Here is a 20,510-nt window from a genome sequence, read left to right as displayed (position 1 = left end):
ATCATTTCGAAGAACCTCCATGTTTAGATCACTTGACCGGAAATGTAATAAAATAACGCGAGGAGGTAAAATGTTGACTGGAAAACTTAAGTGACAGTCATTTTTGAAGGGAATCGTCCGTTTTTAGATTAAGTTGAATGTTTTATTTATTTCGCTTTGTATCATCTTTATTCCAGCAAATCATTTCGTTGTCTTTTTTAACCAGCCACATGGCTTTCGCTGTTCTGTTCTGAGTTGTAAGGTGTGTTAACATAACTAGCTAGCCAAATGTCGAAGCCTGTGTTATTTTCGGTTTACCAAACATTAAAAAAATGTTTTCAAATCTTGGAGAACAATCAGAAAGTATGGAATTCAGTTTTGGCTGAATGCAAGCCTTTAATGGTTTCACTTGGAAACCTCGAAGAGCAGTTGAGGGCGTTTCAAAAGGTCCAAATCGCCAATACCCCTCTTCACACCTTTCCTGATCTGCACCAGCGTCTTCACTTCAAGCTCATACAGGCAGTGGACATAGTTTTGGGAAAACTCACTGACAAAATGTAAGATAAATGGTAGCTCACTCCATAAACTCTTGAAAATAATGCAGAGAAAGCTTGAACACATTTTTGAAACCACAAATTACCCTCTTATTTCTTACAGGTGTTCACTTCAGTCTGTGCGAGATGCTATCAGTAATCAGGTGTCTGGTGCGTTCCAGTTGTATGAGCAGAATATAGACAGCCTTGACCTAGCTACATGCACCCAGAGATCTGCAGTCGCTCCATCCATCGCTGACATGTTGGAGTGGCTTCAGGATGCAGAGCGTTACTATCGTCAACAGTATCCTTTCCGTGTCACTGTATTACTGTACCAGTACTAGGGCTGTGTAATACATTTTCATTGTGAGTGATCTATTGTGGGCATGACTCGACTGCATACTGCTGAGGAAGGCTTGGGGCTGAAACGCATCAATTCAGTGTGTGGCATTATACATTTGGAAATCTACCATTTGGAAAAGGTTGTCCTATTGTTGATTTGTGTGAGAAAGATAGTTTTCCTCATCTACATGTACAGGTTTCTGAGAAGAAAGAACTTGCTGCTGACACTGAGGGCAGATGACCTCTCCCTTCTGGAAACTGCTCCCAAGAGATGGGAGTCCCTGGAAACACCCAGTGGAGAGGAGAGCATATCAGGTAAACCTAAAAATGGTAAAACTATTTTCTGTATATACAGTGCTTTAGGAAGTTTTCACACATCTTGACTTTTTATACATTTTGTTGTAATACTATGTGGGATACAAATGTATGCAATTGTAATTTTTTGTCAATGGTCTACACAAAATACTCTGTCAAAGACAAAGAAATGATCAAATAAAATAAAAATACTTTATGGAAAATAAAACATTAATATATCTTCATTAGATAAGTATTCAACCCCCTGTGTCAATACATTTTAGAATCACCTTTGGCAGCGATAACAGATGTGCGTCTTTCTGGGTTAGTCTCTAAGAGCTTTGCACACCTGGATTGTACAATTTTTGCACATTATTCTTTAGAAAATTCTTCAAGCTCTGTCATGTTGATCATTGCTAGACAGTCATTTTCAAGTCTTGCCATAGATTTTCAGGCCAATTTAAGTCAAAACTGTAACTAGGCCACTCAGGAACATTCAATGTCATCTTGGTAAGTAACTCCAGTGTATATTTGGCCTTGTGTTTTAGGTTATTGTCCTGCTGAAAGGGTAATTTGTCTCCTAGTGTCTGTTGGAAAACGGACTGAACCATTTTTTAATCTAGGATTTTGCCTGTGTTTAGCTTTTTCTTTTTATCCCCCCAAAAAACTTCCTAGTCCTTGCCGATGACAAGCATATCATAACATGATGCAGCCACCACCATGCTTGAAAATATGGAGAGTGGTACTCACTGATGTGTTGTATTGGATTTGCCCCAAATATAACGCTTTCTATTCAGGACAAACATATAATTTCTTTGCCACAGTTTTTGCAGTATTACTTTAGTGCCTTATTGCAAACAGGATGCATGTTTTGTATTCTGTATAGGCTTCCTTCTTTTCACTCTGTCAATTAGGTTAGTATTGTGGAGTAACTACAATGTTGTTGATCCATCCTCAGTTATCCCCTATCACAGCCATTAAACTCTGTAACTGTTTTAATGTCACCATTGGCCTCATGGTGAAATCCCTGAGTGGTTTCCTTCCTCTTTGGGGACTGAGTTAGGAAGGACGTCTGTATCTTTGTAGTGACTGGGTGGATCGATACACCATCCAAAGTGTAGTTAATAACTGCACCATTCTCAAAGGGATATTTAATTTTTTTTTTTGTTTTACCAATCTACCAATAGGTGCCCTTCTTTGCGAGGCATTGGAAAATCTCCCTGGACTTTGTGGTTGAATCTGTGCTTGAAATTCCCTGCACGTCTGAGGGACCTTACATATTGCGCACAGAGTACATGCAAATTATTGTAACTTGTTAAGCACATTTTTACTTCTGAAGTTAAGGCTTGCGATCACAAAAGGGTTGAATAGTTATTGGCTCAAGACATTTTCAGCTTTTAATTTTTCATTCATTTGTAAACATTTCTAAAAACAATTCCTCTTTGACATTATTGGGTGTTGAGTGAGACAAAATCTCAATTTAATCCGTATTAAATTCAGGCTGTAACACAATGAAATGTGGGAAAAGTCTAGGAGTGTGAATACTTTCTGAAGGCACTGTACTTACCCTCACCGAATGTAATAAACTCATGTAGTTATTCTGCCTACTCTTTCAGATACACTGTTTAAAGTGTCCTTTTTCATCGAGTCACAGTGAAGGAGAACTACAAGATGTCTGCAAGACGACTAGCCGGTGGATGTGATTGTCTACTTTCAGATGGTCTACAATAACAAGACTCCGTAATGGGTTGAAGAGTAAAAGAACTAACTGGGTTCAGGTTGATCTTGACTTGGATGCGTCAGCCCTGATCGGTGCAGAGCACCTGACTGGACTGGATGTGAACAAAGGAGAGGACTGAACAAGGCAGAGGACAGAGTGTCAGAATTGTAACAGAGCTCTGTTACTATTCTAGCTCAGGTCTTTGCTGTTGTATCACTGTTGACTTCTAAGCAAAATAAATTATTGTGGACAAACATTTGAAATGTCATGGAGTATAATATGAGAAATAATAAATAGACAACTTTTGTTACACCTCTCTTGCTCCAACTATCTGTTTTATTCAGGATCAAACGGTTGGCCCTTGCTAACCTGAAAGATCAAATTAATTTGACAGGAACTCCAATAGCCTATAGGAGGGCTAGATTGAGCCATCATTATATTACCCAAGGTCAGAGCAACAGGAACACATTTGGAGTTGTGCACAGCTGAACATTTAGCACAGATATGAGGCCCCCAATACTCTGGGCAAACAATGAAAAAGGATCAGCTTGTCATGAACTAAACATATGAAACACCATTGGGAAAATCTGTTTATTCTTTTACAATTTTGACTTATTCAAACTCAATTAAATAGTTATGAGACAAAATCTGTGAAGTAATTTAACAGACATCTGAGAAGAATTGTGAAAGAAATCACTCCAATCTTCACAACACAAGGCACACAAAACGAATGTCTTAAAGATGTTTATGTTGATTGATGTCGTGTCTTCCAGGCATTCGCTGAAGTATTGTGAGCCGTCCGTGCACTAATACTATATATCACGGTGTAATAAATGTGTATTGTAGTCAATAAATACATTAGAATACAAATGAGGCGAATAAGGATAGGCATAATGGAAAGTCTCAAACAATATGTAGAGATGAATATGTACAAATACATTTGAAAAATATTAGTTCCAATAAATAAAAATGCATCAGGTTCACAGTAAAAGAGTGAAAGATTACTGCAGAGTAGAGCTTCAAATCCAATGCTTCCCATCTTCAAAACCTCCCAAATCACAACTCCTCACCCCCACTCACAGTCCAAAAAAAGTTTCCTTCGCCTGCCTTCTACTTCCTCTTCTCAACCTTACTCCTTCCCATACGCCAATTCATACAATTATAGTCACACATTTTCTCTGACTACACATATTCTTTCAGGGGCACGCTGTTAGAGGTGATAGGTTTCGGAGGATCAGGTGCGAGGGGGGAGGGGCGCAAGTTAGGAAAGCTCCGGCCCATGTATCCCTGGTGGTACTCCCCTCCTCCCCTCTCGATATGAGGGCAGGTGCTGCTCAGCACGGCCCCGCTGATTATCAGAATAACTGCAGATGCCCAACCCAGGTAGATCGCCTGGCCCAGCTCTCGCTTGTACATGACAGGCACGTTGGGGTTGTAGAAGTCCTGGACCACCGTGTTGGCGGTCCAGGAGACAGGCACCAGCACGCACAGGCCCGTCAGGATGAATAGCACGCCGCCGGAGAGGGCGATGCCCGCCTTGGCGTGGCGGTCGTCCCCAGCGCACGTGGTGCACTTCATGCCGCAGCAGGACACGGTACAGGACAGCCAGCCCAGGAAGATGGCCACACACATGAGGGCACGAGCTGCCTGGAGGTCCGGGGGCAGAGCCAGCATGGAGTCGTAGGTCTTGCACTGCATGTGGCCCGTGGTCTGGTAGATGCAGCTCATCCAGATGCCCTCCCACTTGATCTCGGAGGTGAGGATGTTGCTGCCGATGAAGGCGGACACCTTCCACTGAGGCAAGGCCGTCACAGCGATGGCCATGACCCAACCTGTCACCGCGCAGGTGAAGCTGATCAGCTGCATGCCTGTGTTGACCATGGTGGCTGCTCTCGATGTCTTCTGACCACCTGAGAGTGACCTGTAAAACACTTGTCTATGTCCTCTTTCTCACTTCAAGGCCCGCTCTTTTGCTCCACCTGCCCTCTCTGTCTGGGCCTTTCACAATCCTGGATTTGAGTCACTCACTGTCCTGTCTTAAACTACCTTCCCTTCTCAAGCTTCTTATGTCTCTGTGTTTCTTTTCAACATCTAGTCAGATGTCTTCAACTCTGCGTTTTTCAACTCCCCCCCTCCCCCCAGTGATAGTCTTCTCTTCCTCCACCACCATCCGTCACTCCTAGCTCTCTTACTTTCCCCCTCTTACAAACTGATGAATTATTGAAGAGTCAATAGCTGTGCAGCCACGAGTGGCAGCTCACCTATTTTTGATTGATCGAGCTTCAGAAACGGCACCGTCAGGCCCAGTGGGTTTGTGGGTAGGGTATAATTGATGTCATCCACTTCTGTCAGCAGCTCTGGCCCTCTAACTTCACACGAACCCAAGCGCTGAGCTGACCTAGGTGTAGCCTTACCTAGATACGTCAGGCTGATCAAATCTGATACTCGATTCAGGGACGTCACGTATGCTATCGCTTGGAGTAAAAAAACAACTGATACTACAGTCCTCTATGAGCAAAAAGGTCCACAGAAGATAAACAAAACATGAACAGATGTCTTGATGAAACACAAATAGGCCTTTGTCCATTTATGTCCTTTGTCCAAGTGCATCCTAAATTAGCCTCCAAATGAACCAAAGCTTGATGCCAAAGTTGTTTCACCGCTAAAGCTTAAAATGTGTTATGTCTTAAAGAACACAGCCTTGGAGAGTGAAGCGGCATCTGGCGCCTGTTGAAGTGTCTTCGTCACAATGCTCACAAAGGGCTCAGAGCCTGCCGAGCCACTTCAGACTCGACGCAGGTTCAGCTTGCTGCCCTTCCCCCCGCGCATGCAAACCCAAATGGGTCGGTCCAATCTGGGTGTTAGGGTATAGATAGCGGGCAAGGCCACTTAGTCAAACTCCCAGGTAAATGGAATAGTAGGTCCGTCCCTCCCATCTTCAGAACAACCTCAGTGATACCGTCAACCTGTGAGAGCAACACCGTGCCTGGAAAGAGAAGGGGAACTAGACAGCACAGGGGGAGGGAGAGAGTGGTGCCTGTCGGTGGATCAATTAACACAGAGATAATCAAGGGGGCCTCTACAATGGGGCTTAAATGCCTGCTTTGCGCTACATGGCTAAATGAGCTCTTACAACTCTGTTTTTTTGTCTGGGGGGGGGGCTGCAGTGAAAGGGAGAAATGGCAACAACAAAAAAAGGCGGCTAGGTGGAGTGACTGTTTGCGAGCAGAATGAATCAGACTACAAAGCAGAACACCCACGTGAGAAATACAGGTCAGCTGTAAGGATTCACTCTCCATCTAAGGGATGGAGAAAAGTGGTGTTACCTAAACAAGTCTTCTTAAATTTACTCACAAAAAATAAGTGCAGCGAGTGTCATTTTTACATTGAGATAGTCTGTTTCTTCTCATTTCAAGAGAGATTGAATCAATGTCTATGGTCACAAAGCACTGGTCTTACATATCAAGGGCTGATATCCCATCTTGTGGATTACACCAATGGATTTACATTGTTTACTGCTGACCAGTGCAGACATCAGTTAACTGTGTGACTGACGGAGAACAAATTCTATAATTTGCTTATCCGCTGTTTGTTTCTGATCTCCTGCTCACCACATCTCATTGAACCTTGGTGTGCTGATGAATTAAATAGTATGGTAACAAGATCTGCGGTTCGAGTTTCCTTCCTCGTGTGAGTGTGACCTCTCCTTGGCAACGGTGGTCATGACAACAGCACGGGACACAGGAAATGGAATAGGAGGGGTAGTGATACAAGAGAGGGGGAAAGGGGGAGGGAGGATGCACAGGCTAACGACAGCGGTCCATTGTGAATGAGACATATTGGCCCATGGTACTGCATATGATGAATACCACATCGTAAGAGAAGGCTGTAGCGGAAATCCACTGGAATCATTAGCACACACTAAAGAATACATGAAAGGCTAAATAAAATGTTTGAAACCCAAATATAAAATCGGCAGGTTGTCATTGATTTGTCTAGTTGGTGCTCCACGTACACAGAACATGTTTGACGGAACAGGCAGTGCACACCCTAACACACGCAATAGCAGTAATTGTTCAAGATGGACATCCCTGATTTAGTGTAATCATCTCCAAGATAGTTGTATCAGCTGACTACATTGTCCAAGTCAACAAATGCTGCCTTCAGATTTAAAATTGATCTTTGGTACATGATAGTGGCGTTGTCATAAAATTAGTGTCTTATCTTTTGTTAACCTAAACTGAGTAAAGAGGGGGGTTTTCAGGAGTCCCATCTCCTCAGACTGCTATTGCTCAGCCAGTAAACTGGTAAGTGACCGGTTCTGCTCATTGAGAGAATGCCGCCATCTACTGACAGATTAATGTAGTACATCTAGTTGTGATTGTGGACTAGTTCTATTATACTGTACATGAAATTCGCTAGAGTGGCAGCCCTGTAATCACGCAACTCATTTATTATACATTGTAAATGGAGCAGAAGACCAGCATTTGCCCTTTGTGTCATGTGTGGTGTTGGGGTAAAAAGCAATAAAGGAATGAAGAGAGGAAACACCAGCGTATGATATAGGCATAAAATACCAATTTATTACTTTGCACAATAACACAAATATTCCCTGCAGGCTAAAAAATAAAAAATAAAAAAATAAAAAGTTTTCAACATGTCACATAGCAATACAGCGAGTGATTAGGCGCCTTTGTGGGAGGGGCCTGAGGAAGCCCCACCCCCTCCCCAGCAGGTCAGACAGGGTACCTTTCTATTGCTATTGGACAGTCACACAGCTCAGACCACTAGCAGAAAAAACAGCAGAGCTACACACCAGAATAAAGAAGAAAATTAAATTACACAATGTCAAATAACAAACCTGTAGTCATTATATCAAAGAGGAATTAAAAAATAAAATCATGCTCTCTTTCAAACGGGGCACAGAAAGAATGGTTCTTTAAAAAGGTTAAAAAGGAGGTATTCCTGTGGCTATTGACACCTTGGGCCGAGGCCCCCCACAGAGAGGAAGTGCGCTTGTGTGGGTGGCCAGCAGGGTGGCGCCACGAGACAGGACAGCCCCAAGAGGCGTGGCAGGGGCACAAACCAGGAAGTGGAGGCCTAAATGGACGCTACACTGAGGCCTGTGCGGGGGCGAGAGTTCAAGTCTTTACCGGGCCCACTTTTGAAGAAAGTACCTCGTTTGTCTTCGGGCCACGACACAAAGGCTCGAACGCTCAGCCTCTAGCGGCCTGTGCCTCCGTTTTTTACTGACATTTGTGTAGGAATCTTTAAAATACGTCTTGAGAGTGGACAATATTGCTAGCCTATAACAGTCTCACTAAATTCATAAACATTTACCATATTTTCCTCCTGTCTCTTAATAAATATAATTCTAAAGAGATTTTTTTGAGACAATACTCTGGCATGCAGGCGAGCAAAGTCTAAATGTTACCTTTTTTTATTTTTTTATTCTCAGAGCCTAAAGAGTAGTCCACTGAATGCACATTCCCACTGATTGATACAGGCAAAAAACAAGTTACAGAAACACAAACAGCGATAGAGAGCAGACCAACAGCCACGTCGACAAGAAGAATTATAGCTTTTTCCTCATTCGAAAACTGGATTTCGGGTTAATATTGCTTTGCAATGATAATATGTTCAAAACTGGGGAGTAATCAACGCCTTTGGATCCCCTGCTAGGAGACCACACCCACATCCTGGACAATGCTCCAGTCTGGTCACACCCACAGGAACACACTCTGCAGACGACCACACCAGGCTGAATCAACGCAGCACCCTTGCCACGTGGGGAAACTAGTGCACGTCTCCACAACAGTTTAGCCCCGCCCCTCAAACTTATTGCATGCAATGCCTGGACCGCCACCATGCTCCCCTCCCATAGGCAAGCGCCCACGCCCTCGACAGGTAGGCGCTCAAAACTCATTCATAGCAAACCTGCTGCTTTACGGATGGTTTATTACAAAAGGGTTTTTCGCTGAGCCGACCCCCCCGACGAGGCGTGCACGCCGCCGTCGACCCCCCGCCCCATCCTCACTGCGAGTTATGCACAACCATTACCACGACTGTGGTTAAATTGTATCTTTAACCGCGGTCGTGACTGGTCAGGTGTCGTTAGATCCAAGGGCAGTGCTTATGCTTCATGTTCATATCTGGTGTTCAAAACATTATTTCATTAAAAAATACCAGAAGTTTAGACATGGATAGATATACTTGTTCAAATACACACAAACTATCATAGAAACACATTATGAAGTTCTAAAAATGTAACTCATTGCCTATTGCATACCTCTTTTTACCACTGTCCGTCCCAGTTTCTTCCTAATGCCTGCCCTGATTGTCACCTTTCATCCAATCGAACCGAAACCCCCTGCTGCCAACAATACTCACCAGATGAGCACTGACGGTAGCCTCCTGTTTTACCAGTCAGGAGTAACAGTGATAGATCAACACAGATATTCCCTACTGGAGAACACAGCCAAACCATTCACTACTACCATAAACTACTACATAACTGAGGAGCAGAAGGGCGCATAAACTGATACACCTTGGGCCTCCCCACGCCGGAGGCCCCACCTTGGGCCTCCCCACGCCGGAGGCCAGAATGCTACAAAGTGTCCAACTCTAAACCCAGCCACTGATCTCCTAACTACACATCTGGTTGCTGCCGGTCTGATAATTATCATAATTGTAGATAAGAACATTAACAATAAGAACAACATCAAATATACCAACTATGTCTGAACAATAGTTAAGATTAGCCACAAAAACAGTTTTATATTAAACTCTTACAAATTCTGCTTTTTGATTTGTATGTATAAATGCATAAAAGGTAAGAGAGAGTGCCCTCTGTTGCTTACCTAGCGTCCCCGGTAAGTGCAATGAATTGGCCGGTAGCAAAGGAAACCCCAAAAGTTAAGTGAATGTGTTTCCTGCTCTGAAAAATTCAGACGACTAGCGCCTTGCTAAAAAAACATGCTCCACCCCAACAATGTCATAACCGTTGTGACAAACCAGTTTAAGGGATGGATACCCTTCCTCACACGGGGCACCAACTAAGGCGGCTTAGCCCAATGCCGTAAACCCTCACGAAGCTCTCAACCATTCAATAGGTCCCAATGCCCAGTCAGCCACACCGGCTAAACCACGGTTGCTACTGCTACACATACACCCACCGGCCTCTGTGAAGCCTGTATAGTTCAATCTGTTCTATAGATGTAAATATTTATATATATGTAATGTGTGAATATAAAAACATCAAATCTGAGGCATTTACAGCAGTTATCTCCTTGATTTTCCCTTTACAATTCAGTGGCCTGCCATGAAACACACACACACGCAAAGACACACACACACGTATATACACAAACACACTTATTCTTCGCTAAATGGGAGAAGAAAGAGTAATGGGTATGGATACCCAGGTGACCTCGCTTGTAAAAAGACTGAAGAAAAGGAGAAAGGAAAAACATGATCATAAAAGGAAAAAAATATATTCTCAAAAAAAGGTCCACCCCACCCATGTTTCCATACATACCCCCCCATGACCCCCACCAACCCAAGACCTTATGACAGATTTTCACCCAAAGGGCTTTGAGGTAAAAAGTAGACAGAGTCCTGCTTAGCTAGAAGAGCTGCCACTGACGATTGGCGTCAGTCCGCTCCATTGCTCAGTGTTACAAAAAAAAGACATTCAAAACGGGAAAAAAATTAAATGGCTCAACTTGTGTATGCGTGTATTTGCTTTCTCTGTACATTGGAAACCCCACGGTCTCTCAGTGCCGGATTGCTGGTAGAAGGCGGCTCGATCGGGAACGCCGGATGTCGTTTTTCCCCGAAAAGGAAAATACTCCATTGGCACACTTCACTGGCTTCGAACCGCTTTGGTGCAGATCAAGACGCAAGAGAGAGAAAGATAGAGAGACTGGCAAAAAAAGAGAGAGACAGAGGAGAGAGAGAGAAGGGACAGAACTGCACCCATTGCTGGCGTGGCTCAGGCGAAGTACATGGTGTGCTGGGTATCATAGTGGATCTGGACTGCCTTGGCCAGGGCCAGGGGGTCCCGACCGTTACTCTGGCCCGACACGTGGCTGCCCTCCGCACTGCAGGACAGGACGAGAGAAAGGGGTCAGACACATGATAAAGTAACAGAAGCAAAAGCCCAACTGTTTGGTTCCCCCATTACAACTATGGTCATATTGAACAAAATCTACCAGAATGTATTTGCATCAACATGCCAAACAAAATTTTTATATTCAGTAAAGCAAGATGCGTAATATGTTGCAGATATAAATCTAACATATAGGGCAGCTAATACAGCCCATTAGTGTGTGTTCAGGCTAAAATAACATTTCATATACAGTCCCCTCTGTAATTACTGGGACAGTGAAGCATGTTTTTTTCCCCGTTTGGCTCTGTACTTCAGCACTTCTGATTTGAAGTGATACAATGACTGAGGTTAAAGGTGCAGACTGTCTGCGTTAATTTGAGGTTATTTTCATCCATATCGGGTGAACCGTTTAGAAATTACACCACTTTTTGTACGTAGTCCCCCCATTTTAGGGGACCAAAAGTACTGGGACAAACTCAACGAATTTGTCGGATGCACTTGCTGTTTGTTTTGGACGCGTTTCAGATTATTTTGTGCCCAAGATAAATTAATGGTAAATAATGTATTAATCAATTTGGAGTCACTTTTATTGTAAATACCAATATATTATACATTTCTAAACACTTCTACATTAATGTGGATGCTACCGTGATTACGGATAATCCTGAATAAATCGTGAATAATGATGAGTGAGACAGTTAGACACACAAATATCATACCCCCAAGACATGCTAACTTCACACCTTTACAATAACGGGAGGTTAGCATTTTTGGGGTATGATATTTGTGTGTCTAACTGTCTCACTCATCATTATTCACGATTTATTCAGGATTATCCGTAATCACGGTAGCATCCACATTAATGTAGAAGTGTTTAGAAATGTATAATACACTGCTCAAAAAAATAAAGGGAACACTTAAACAACACAATGTAACTCCAAGTCAATCACACTTCTGGGAAATCAAACTGTCCACTTAGGAAGCAACACTGATTGACAATAAATGTCACATGCTGTTGTGCAAATGGAATAGACAAAAGGTGGAAATTATAGGCAATTAGCAAGACACCCCCAAAAAAGGAGTGATTCTGCAGGTGGTGACCACAGACCACTTCTCAGTTCCTATGCTTCCTGGGTGATGTTTTGGTCACTTTTGAATGCTGGCGGTGCTCTCACTCTAGTGGTAGCATGAGACGGAGTCTACAACCCACACAAGTGGCTCAGGTAGTGCAGTTCATCCAGGATGGCACATCAATGCGAGCTGTGGCAAAAAGGTTTGCTGTGTCTGTCAGCGTAGTGTCCAGAGCATGGAGGCGCTACCAGGAGACAGGCCAGTACATCAGGAGACGTGGAGGAGGCCGTAGGAGGGCAACAACCCAGCAGCAGGACCGCTACCTCCGCCTTTGTGCAAGGAGGTGCACTGCCAGCGCCCTGCAAAATGACCTCCAGCAGGCCACAAATGTGCATGTGTCTGCTCAAACGGTCAGAAACAGACTCCATGAGGGTGGTATGAGGGCCCGACGTCCACAGGTGGGGGTTGTGCTTACAGCCCAACACCGTGCAGGACGTTTGGCATTTGCCAGAGAACACCAAGATTGGCAAATTCGCCACTGGCGCCCTGTGCTCTTCACAGATGAAAGCAGGTTCACACTGAGCACATGAGCACATGTGACAGACGTGACAGAGTCTGGAGACGACGTGGAGAACGTTCTGCTGCCTGCAACATCCTCCAGCATGACCGGTTTGGCGATGGGTCAGTCATGGTGTGGGGTGGCATTTCTTTGTGGGGCCGCACAGCCCTCCATGTGCTCGCCAGAGGTAGCCTGACTGCCATTAGGTACCGAGATGAGATCCTCAGACCCCTTGTGAGACCATATGCTGACACATGCACATTTGTGGCCTGCTGGAGGTCATTTTGCAGGGCGCTGGCAGTGCACCTCCTTGCACAAAGGCGGAGGTAGCGGTCCTGCTGCTGGGTTGTTGCCCTCCTACGGCCTCCTCCACGTCTCCTGATGTACTGGCCTGTCTCCTGGTAGCGCCTCCATGCTCTGGACACTACGCTGACAGACACAGCAAACCTTTTTGCCACAGCTCGCATTGATGTGCCATCCTGGATGAACTGCACTACCTGAGCCACTTGTGTGGGTTGTAGACTCCGTCTCATGCTACCACTAGAGTGAGAGCACCGCCAGCATTCAAAAGTGACCAAAACATCACCCAGGAAGCATAGGAACTGAGAAGTGGTCTGTGGTCACCACCTGCAGAATCACTCCTTTTTTGGGGGTGTCTTGCTAATTGCCTATAATTTCCACCTTTTGTCTATTCCATTTGCACAACAGCATGTGACATTTATTGTCAATCAGTGTTGCTTCCTAAGTGGACAGTTTGATTTCCCAGAAGTGTGATTGACTTGGAGTTACATTGTGTTGTTTAAGTGTTCCCTTTATTTTTTTGAGCAGTGTATATTGGTATTTACAATAAAAGTGACTCCAAATTGATTAATACATTATTTACCATTAATTTATCTTGGGCACAAAATAATCTGAAACGCGTCCAAAACAAACAGCAAGTGCATCCGACAAATTCGTTGAGTTTGTCCCAGTACTTTTGGTCCCCTAAAATGGGGGGACGACGTACAAAAAGTGGTGTAATATCTAAATGGTTCACCCGATATGGATGAAAATAACCTCAAATTAACGCAGACAGTCTGCACCTTTAACCTCAGTCATTGTATCACTTCAAATCAGAATTGCTGAAGTACCGAGCTAAAAGAAAACTGTCCCAATAACTAGAGGGCACTGTATATCTGTGATACCCCTCAGTATTCACAACTTGTGCCTTGCCACTTTCATCAGTACCTGTCGTGATCTTTGTCCACCAGGTGGTAGCGGGCGCGGAAGGCCACCAGCCGGGCGTAGTAGGCTGGCGCGGGGATGGAGACTGAGCGGGTGCAGCGGACGTAGGTGTGGCACAGCTGGTAGGTGAGCAGCTGGAGCTCGTCGGCCGTGAAGCAGTTGTCGTCCCACAGGACGTGGTAGTGGGAGGGCCGGCTGGTGCCCTGGATCCCAGCATGGCTGCACAGGTAGAAGTCAAACTCGGAGGGGTGGGTGATTGTGCTGTCCACCGTGGTTCCGGCTGGGACGTTGCCACTCTTTCCAACCTGTAGGGGGAGATAGTTGCGATTAAAGACACTGCATATGCTGCGGTGCTAGCTGAAAAGGGGCTAACTCGCTCTACAACCCGTCTGTAACTTCGGCTGGGTCTAAATCATGAATCTAGTGAAATGTCAGCTCAGCTATTACTTCAAAGATAGGAGTTTTGAGAGATGCATTTAAAAAGTATTGAAACACTGCCAAAGCCCTGGTACAGATGACGTTTCATCCACAAATGGTTTACAGATGGGTAATCTGATCCTAGACCTGCGGTTAATTGCACCCTCTACATCAGGGGTGTCAAACTCAATTCCCAGAGGGCTGGGTGTCCTCGCTCCTCCCATGTACTTGATCGATCATTTGAAAAGGTAATTGCTTAGGCAGTTCCTTCAAAAACCACAGGCACAGCCCTCCAGGAATTGAGTTCGACACCCCTGCTCTACATGGGTCTCCACTCACCCTCTCGGTCTTGTCTGAGCAGAAGAGGCGGGTGTGGTGGCGTTTCTGAACCACGATGTAGGTGATGCCCGGTCGGTAGTCCTCCTCCAAGCTGATACAGGCCTTCCTGATGGCTATCAGCTCCGGCCACGCCACCTACACACAGCCACCCACACAGACATAGAAACAGTGAGATTCACATTGCATGGAAAAATGAACTGATATGATTCTCTGGTTGAGGCAAAGTTGGCTGCGTTTACACAGGTAGCCTAATTCTGATCTTTCGCCAAATTATTGACCAAAGATCTGATCCGATTGGTCAAAAAACCAATAATTGAGCAAAAGATCAGAATCGGGCTGCCTGTGTAAACGCAGTGAGATGTTATATCCAGGGCACTGTGGCACAAATCACCAGGGACCAAGCTTGTTCTCTTCTTTCCTTTTTTTTCTATACATGATATCTCAAGTTGTAGAGACAGGGTTAAATGGAGAGGGAGATCCGAGTCAGTATTGAACCGTCAATGCCCAATGTCCAACACTGATAGGAGACCATGGTTTTGCTGGGGTGCGAGGGGCCGCGCCTTCTAACCTTTTAAAGGGATAAGCAGCCACCGACGCAAAATGAGAAATCATAATGCAATGTAATTCAATGGTCAATTCAGAACAGAGTCAAAACTGAAAACCCACGAACCGCAACGACACGCATCAAACCCTCCCAGTCACCCCCTCCTCACCTGTTTCATTTGGCCCTCGGACACGCCGCCGCGGTAGTAGATGATGCGTGTGGGCTTGAAGCGCGTGGACTTGTAGAACTGGATGAGCAGCTCGCGCACCATGTTGGTCAGGTCCTGGATGACCTCCTGGCTGTACAGCTGCTCCTGGGACAGGTCCTGGCGCGACGTCTGCACGCGCACCGTGGCACAGTAGCGGCTGGGGTGGCCGTCCATGCTGCCCACCACCGCCGCGATGGAGGGCTTCTTGCCGTCGCCGGCTGGAGGGTGAGTGACGTCCGCCCCCAGGAAGATGACGGGTTGCTGGAACACAGAGGGTCTGGAGGTAGGGAGACGTTTACATTATTTACATTTTTGAAAGATATGACAATAAAACAAACATACAGGTGTGTGTGTGTATGAGTGTTGCTTTGCTCTTAGAGCAGAGGTATAGGTCTTCGGCACAATACAGAATACATTTGAGAATTGATTGACATGTTATGGACATAACAGAATGTGGATAGGCAATTGTATGTTGTGTGGGTGTATAGCGCTTTCATTGATGATTAAGCAGTGGGCTGTTTTATTCACAGTTGTACTGCATCAGTGTGGCCGTTAGGCAATTTCTTCAAAGCCATGAAGGCGTGGAAGACCATCACAAGAACAACATCACTTGCAGCGAGACACAATCTTGAGTATACTACATTGAACAAACACAAACTGAAAATGTGAAGTGTTGGTTTCGTGTGCCGAAATAAAATTAAAAAAATGTAAAATCGGACATTTTCCATACACACAAAAAGCTTATTTCTCTCAAATGTTGACACAGATTTGTTTATATCCCTTTTCGTGAGCATTTCTCCTTTGCCAAGATAATCCAGCCACCTGACAGGTGTGGGATATGAAGAAGCTGATTAAACAGCAGGTTCACCTTGTGCTGGGGACAATAAAAGATGTCTCAAGTTGAGGAAGCGTGCAATTGGCATGCTGACTGCAGGAATGTCCACCAGAGCTGTTGCCAGAGAATTTAATGTTAATTTATCAGCCATAAGCTGCAACCAACGTCATTTTAGAGAATTTAGCAGTATGTCCAACCAGTCTCACAACAGCAGACCACTTGTAACCACACCAGCCCAGGACCTCCATATCCAGCTTCTTCACCTGCATGATCGTCTGGGGGGGGGGGGGGGGGGGCTGAGGCGTATTTGTCTGTAATAAAGCCCTTTTGTGGAGAAAAACTAATTCTGATTGGCTCCCCATGGCTGCACCCCTGCCCAGTCATGTGAAATTACATAGATTAGGGCCTAATGAATTTATTTCAATTTACTGATTTCCTTATACGAATTGTAACTCTTTAAAATTGCATGTTGTGTTTATATTTTGTCGGTATATACGAGTGAGGTTCAACCTGAGCTTTAATGAGTATGTGTGTGTGTGTGGTTGCCACCTCTGATGGGGCACCAGGACGTTGTTGATGCCACCCAGTTTGGCGTTGATCTTGAGGCAGAGGTTGGAAAGGGTCTGAGGGGATGTCTTCACCACGTTCTTCACCTGGACACACTGAGTGGCCATTCCCAGGAGGGTGTCTCCTACCCGCTTCACCTCCGCTGTGGCACCAGGACCATAGGGACACAGAAAAGTAATTTAGCTCTAATATTCTCAAAGACAATTTAAAAAGAGTAGCTAGCAGATTGGTTCTCTTAACATTTTAAGCACGAGGAGTAAACTAGTGTTCCTCAAGTCACTAGTGGAAATCGAGGGGGGTTTGCTCCCCTACCACCATTTTCAAGCCTTCCAATTATATTTGATCAAATATCTTATACAAATCCATAAGAGGAAATGCATAAAAAAAGACACTAGGAAGAGACGGACAACCTAGTTGAAGTTAGTTTGACCTTCTTTCAACATAATACATTTCCCCAACTAAAGTAGTATGAAAATGATTCTTACCGTAGACAGGGGTTTTGCCGGGCAGGATGACCACGATGAGCTGCAGTCCCACATAGGACAACTTGAGGTGTTTGAACATGGGTTCCACGCTGTCCGCTCCCTGGGCGTATTTACAGAAACACGGCTGGCCCTGGATGGGCATCCCCGCGTCCTTCGAGATCTTCCTCAGCTGGTCTGTGAAGCTCCTAGAAAACCATGAACAAACCTTTAGGGAATCTAGTCTAGAGCCAGAATACTGCATTCAAACTGTTGAACAATAAGTTGAAGTTTTGTGGTCAAAATCCTAACTTAAGATATATTTGCGTAACTAGTATGCATACATCAATGGGAGATGTACATAATATTTTTAATAAGCCCACATATCTTAAGTTTGGATTTTGCCCTAAATGAGTAATGATCACCACACAGACTAAGCAGGGATATGGAGATTTGTGGGAATAGGAAAAGAGAAAGGGTGATGGTGTGTCTACCATGTTGACGGGCAGATCACTCACTTGAGCAGGTCCTCTCTGCACTGTTTCTGTGGGGCGAAGCAGGCCACGGCCCACACCTTGATCTCTATCCCGGCGTAGAACTGCTTCCCCCGCATGTCCCACACGCCCTGGTTGGGCGTGGCCACGGTCTTATTCTGCGGAGAGAGTCCCTACGCTCTTAGTGAACCCCCCGGTTTAACCAGCCGACACAGCAGATACAACTCCCCAGCTCCCTGCCTGCACCACACACATGGTGCGGGTAGAAGAAGTTGCACCTTCCCACTGATACAGGGTCAGATCTTTTTACATACAACTAATGGGGGTGATTAGGATGGGGGGGGGGGTAGGAGGATCTGACCCTAGATCTGTGGTTCGAGGCAACTTCTAACATAAGCTCCTATTACACACAGTCCATCCCATTGCAAGTAGCCTGCAGGCAAAACCTCCACGTACTAGACCGCACCGGAAGCTTATTCAACAGGGCAGAACGTTCATGTATGGAATAGACACTGTACAATATAAGACGTGCCCAGAATTGTCTATTCTACAGATGAGCAAATACTTTACACTGTGATAAGACTGCAGGCTACCACCCTTCCAGTTATAACAACAACAAATCTTGCTGATACACACCTAGGTGCCATGTGTTATTCAATCAACTCCTACTAAAGCTAATATATCTATCTATCTAGCTCTCGCTCTCAGGGTCCGTATCCACAAAGCGGATACTCAGAGTAGGAGTGTCACTGCTGCTCTAGGATAAGTTATGCTTTTTAGTGCATAGTGAATATATGGACAGATCCTAGATCAGCACTCCTCCTCCGAGACACTCTGTGGATACGGACCCAGATGTTATCAGATCATTCTAGCTATGAATAGAAGTTCCTCCAGTGTTCAGAGCCCTTAGCATCTCTTAAAAACATTTTTAAGAATCTAATATATTTTGATTTCTTTAACACTTTATTGGTCACTACATAGTTTATGTCTTCACTATTATTCTACAATGTAGAAAATAGTACAAATAAAGAAATCCTTGAATGAGTAGGCACAGTTGAAGTCGGAAGTTTAAGTCATAAAAACTAGTTTTCAACCACCCCACAAATTTCTTGTTAACAAACTATAGTTTTGGCATGTCGGTTAGGACATCTACTTCGTGCAGGACAAGTAATTTTTCCAACAATTGTTCAAAGACAGATTATTTCACTGTATCACAATTTCAGTGGGTTAGAAGTTTACATACACTAAGTTGACTGTGCCTTTAAACAGCTTGGAAAATTCCAGAAAATGATGTCATGGCTCTAGAAGCTTCTGATAGGCTAATTGACATAATTTGAGTCAATTGAAAGTGTACCTGTGGATGTATTTCAAGGCCAACCATCAAACTCAGTGCCTCTTTGCTTGACATCATGGGAAAATCAAAAGAAATCAGCCAAGACCTCAGAAAAAAATTGTGGACCTCCACAAGTCTGTTTCATCCTTGGGAGCAATTTCCAAATGCCTGAAGGTACCACGTTCATCTGTACAAGCAATAGTACGCAAGTATAAACACCATGGGACCACGCAGCCGTCAAACAACTCAGGAAGGAGATGCGTTCTGTCTCCTAGAGATGAACGTACTTTGGTGCAAAAAGTGCAAATCAATCCCAGAACAACAGCAAAGGACCTTGTGACGATGCTGGAGGAAACAGGTACAAAAGTATCTATATCCACAGTAAAACGAGTCTTATATCGACATAACGTGAAAGGCCTCTCAGCAAGGAAAAAGCTCAAAAACCGCCATAAAAAAGCCAGACTACGGTTTTCAAATGCACATGGGGACAAAAATCGTGGAGAAATGTCCTCTGGTCTGATGAAACAAAAATAGAACTGTTTGGCCATAATAACCATCGTTATCTTTGGAGGAAAAAGGGGGAGGCTTGCAAGCCGAAAAATACCATCCCAACCGCGAAGCACGCGGGTGGCAGCATCATGTTGTGCGGGTGCTTTGCTGCAGAAGGGACTGGTGCACTTCACAAAATAGATGGCATCATGAGGTAGGAAAATTGTGTGGATATATTGAAGCAACATCTCAAGACATCAGTCAGGAAGTTAAAGCTTGGTCGCAAATGGGTCTTCCAAATGGACATTGACCCCAAGCATACTTCCAAATTTGTGGCAAAATGGGTTAAGGACCACAAAGGCAAGGTATTGGAATGGCCATCACAAAACACTGACCTAAATCATATAGAAAATTTGTGGGCAGAACTGAAAAAGCGTGTGCAAGCAAGGAGGCCTACAAACCTGACTCAGTTACACCAGCTCTGTCAGGAGGAATGGGCCAAAATTCACCCAACTTATTGTGGGAAGCTTGTGGAAGGCTACCCAAAACATTTGACCCAGGCTAAACAATTTAAAGGCAATGCTACCAAATGCTAATTGAGTGCATGTAAACTTCTGACCCACTGGGAATGTGATGAAAGAAATAAAAGCTGAATTAAAATCATTCTCTACTATTATTCTGACATTTCACATTCTTAAAATAAAGTGGTGATCCTAACTGACCTAAAACAGGGAATGTTTACTAGGATTAAATGTCAGGAATTGTGAAAAACTGAGTTTAAATGTATTTGGCTAAGGTGTATATAAACTTCCGACTTCAACTGTATGTCCAAACTTATGACTGGTACCACACACACACAATAATAAATGCCTTTGAGGAATGTGGGAAGGAATTTGTTGCGGCAACTTTACAGAAGTTGGTGGCAAATTTGAGGCAAACTAAATAGTGTGCCACAAAATGTTGCCAGAAGTTTGTGGTAAATCCGCAGCAA

The 20,510-nt window shown here is 44.5% G+C and overlaps 3 protein-coding genes and 1 non-coding gene across 13 annotated transcripts in view; 1 reads left to right on the top strand and 3 right to left on the bottom strand.

Annotated features, from left to right (window-relative positions):
* Nucleotides 1–24: 24 nt before the first annotated feature.
* airim (AFG2 interacting ribosome maturation factor) lies at nucleotides 25–3,184 on the top strand. Of its 3 annotated transcripts, XM_071374695.1 has the most exons (5): nucleotides 25–536; nucleotides 637–816; nucleotides 1,051–1,169; nucleotides 1,433–1,472; nucleotides 2,765–3,184. In XM_071374695.1, the coding sequence occupies exons 1-5, from the start codon at nucleotides 268–270 to the stop codon at nucleotides 2,775–2,777; spliced, it is 621 nt and encodes a 206-aa protein (XP_071230796.1). In that variant the 5' UTR covers nucleotides 25–267; the 3' UTR covers nucleotides 2,778–3,184. The 3 variants fall into 3 exon arrangements, with proteins under 3 accessions (XP_071230796.1, XP_071230797.1, XP_071230795.1); XM_071374696.1 differs by lacking the exon at nucleotides 1,433–1,472; XM_071374694.1 differs by lacking the exon at nucleotides 1,433–1,472 and having other exon boundaries at nucleotides 1,051–1,184.
* A 199-nt stretch (nucleotides 3,185–3,383) lies between these two features.
* Nucleotides 3,384–5,871, bottom strand: LOC139559047 (claudin-4-like). Its single transcript, XM_071374693.1, has one exon. The coding sequence runs from the start codon at nucleotides 4,747–4,749 to the stop codon at nucleotides 4,051–4,053; it is 699 nt and encodes a 232-aa protein (XP_071230794.1). The 5' UTR covers nucleotides 4,750–5,871; the 3' UTR covers nucleotides 3,384–4,050.
* A 1,553-nt stretch (nucleotides 5,872–7,424) lies between these two features.
* The window catches only part of LOC139558749 (protein argonaute-4), a 30,907-nt gene continuing 17,821 nt past the window's right edge, over nucleotides 7,425–20,510 (bottom strand). For 6 of the 8 annotated variants that reach the window (XM_071374156.1, XM_071374160.1, XM_071374155.1 and 3 more), the window contains exons 11-17: nucleotides 17,722–17,870; nucleotides 17,228–17,412; nucleotides 16,725–16,884; nucleotides 15,302–15,617; nucleotides 14,589–14,723; nucleotides 13,836–14,137; nucleotides 7,425–10,970 (exon numbers count right to left, since the gene is read on the bottom strand). In XM_071374156.1, the coding sequence (XP_071230257.1) occupies nucleotides 10,862–10,970; nucleotides 13,836–14,137; nucleotides 14,589–14,723; nucleotides 15,302–15,617; nucleotides 16,725–16,884; nucleotides 17,228–17,412; nucleotides 17,722–17,870 (1,356 nt within the window). In that variant the 3' untranslated portion in view covers nucleotides 7,425–10,861. The remainder of the gene's footprint in view (nucleotides 10,971–13,835; nucleotides 14,138–14,588; nucleotides 14,724–15,301; nucleotides 15,618–16,724; nucleotides 16,885–17,227; nucleotides 17,413–17,721; nucleotides 17,871–20,510) is intronic. The other 2 variants (XM_071374157.1, XM_071374161.1) reach the window with 1 other exon arrangement.
* Nucleotides 15,872–15,955, bottom strand: LOC139559460 (small nucleolar RNA SNORD35). Its single transcript, XR_011671764.1, has one exon. It is a non-coding gene; the product is annotated as a small nucleolar RNA SNORD35 (small nucleolar RNA).

The sequence above is a fragment of the Salvelinus alpinus genome, chromosome 29 (assembly GCF_045679555.1).
Source record: "Salvelinus alpinus chromosome 29, SLU_Salpinus.1, whole genome shotgun sequence".
Classification (NCBI taxonomy): Eukaryota; Metazoa; Chordata; class Actinopteri; order Salmoniformes; family Salmonidae; genus Salvelinus; species Salvelinus alpinus.
The sequence above is the reverse complement of the archived record's forward strand: the minus strand, read 5'-3'. Positions and strand labels throughout refer to the sequence as shown.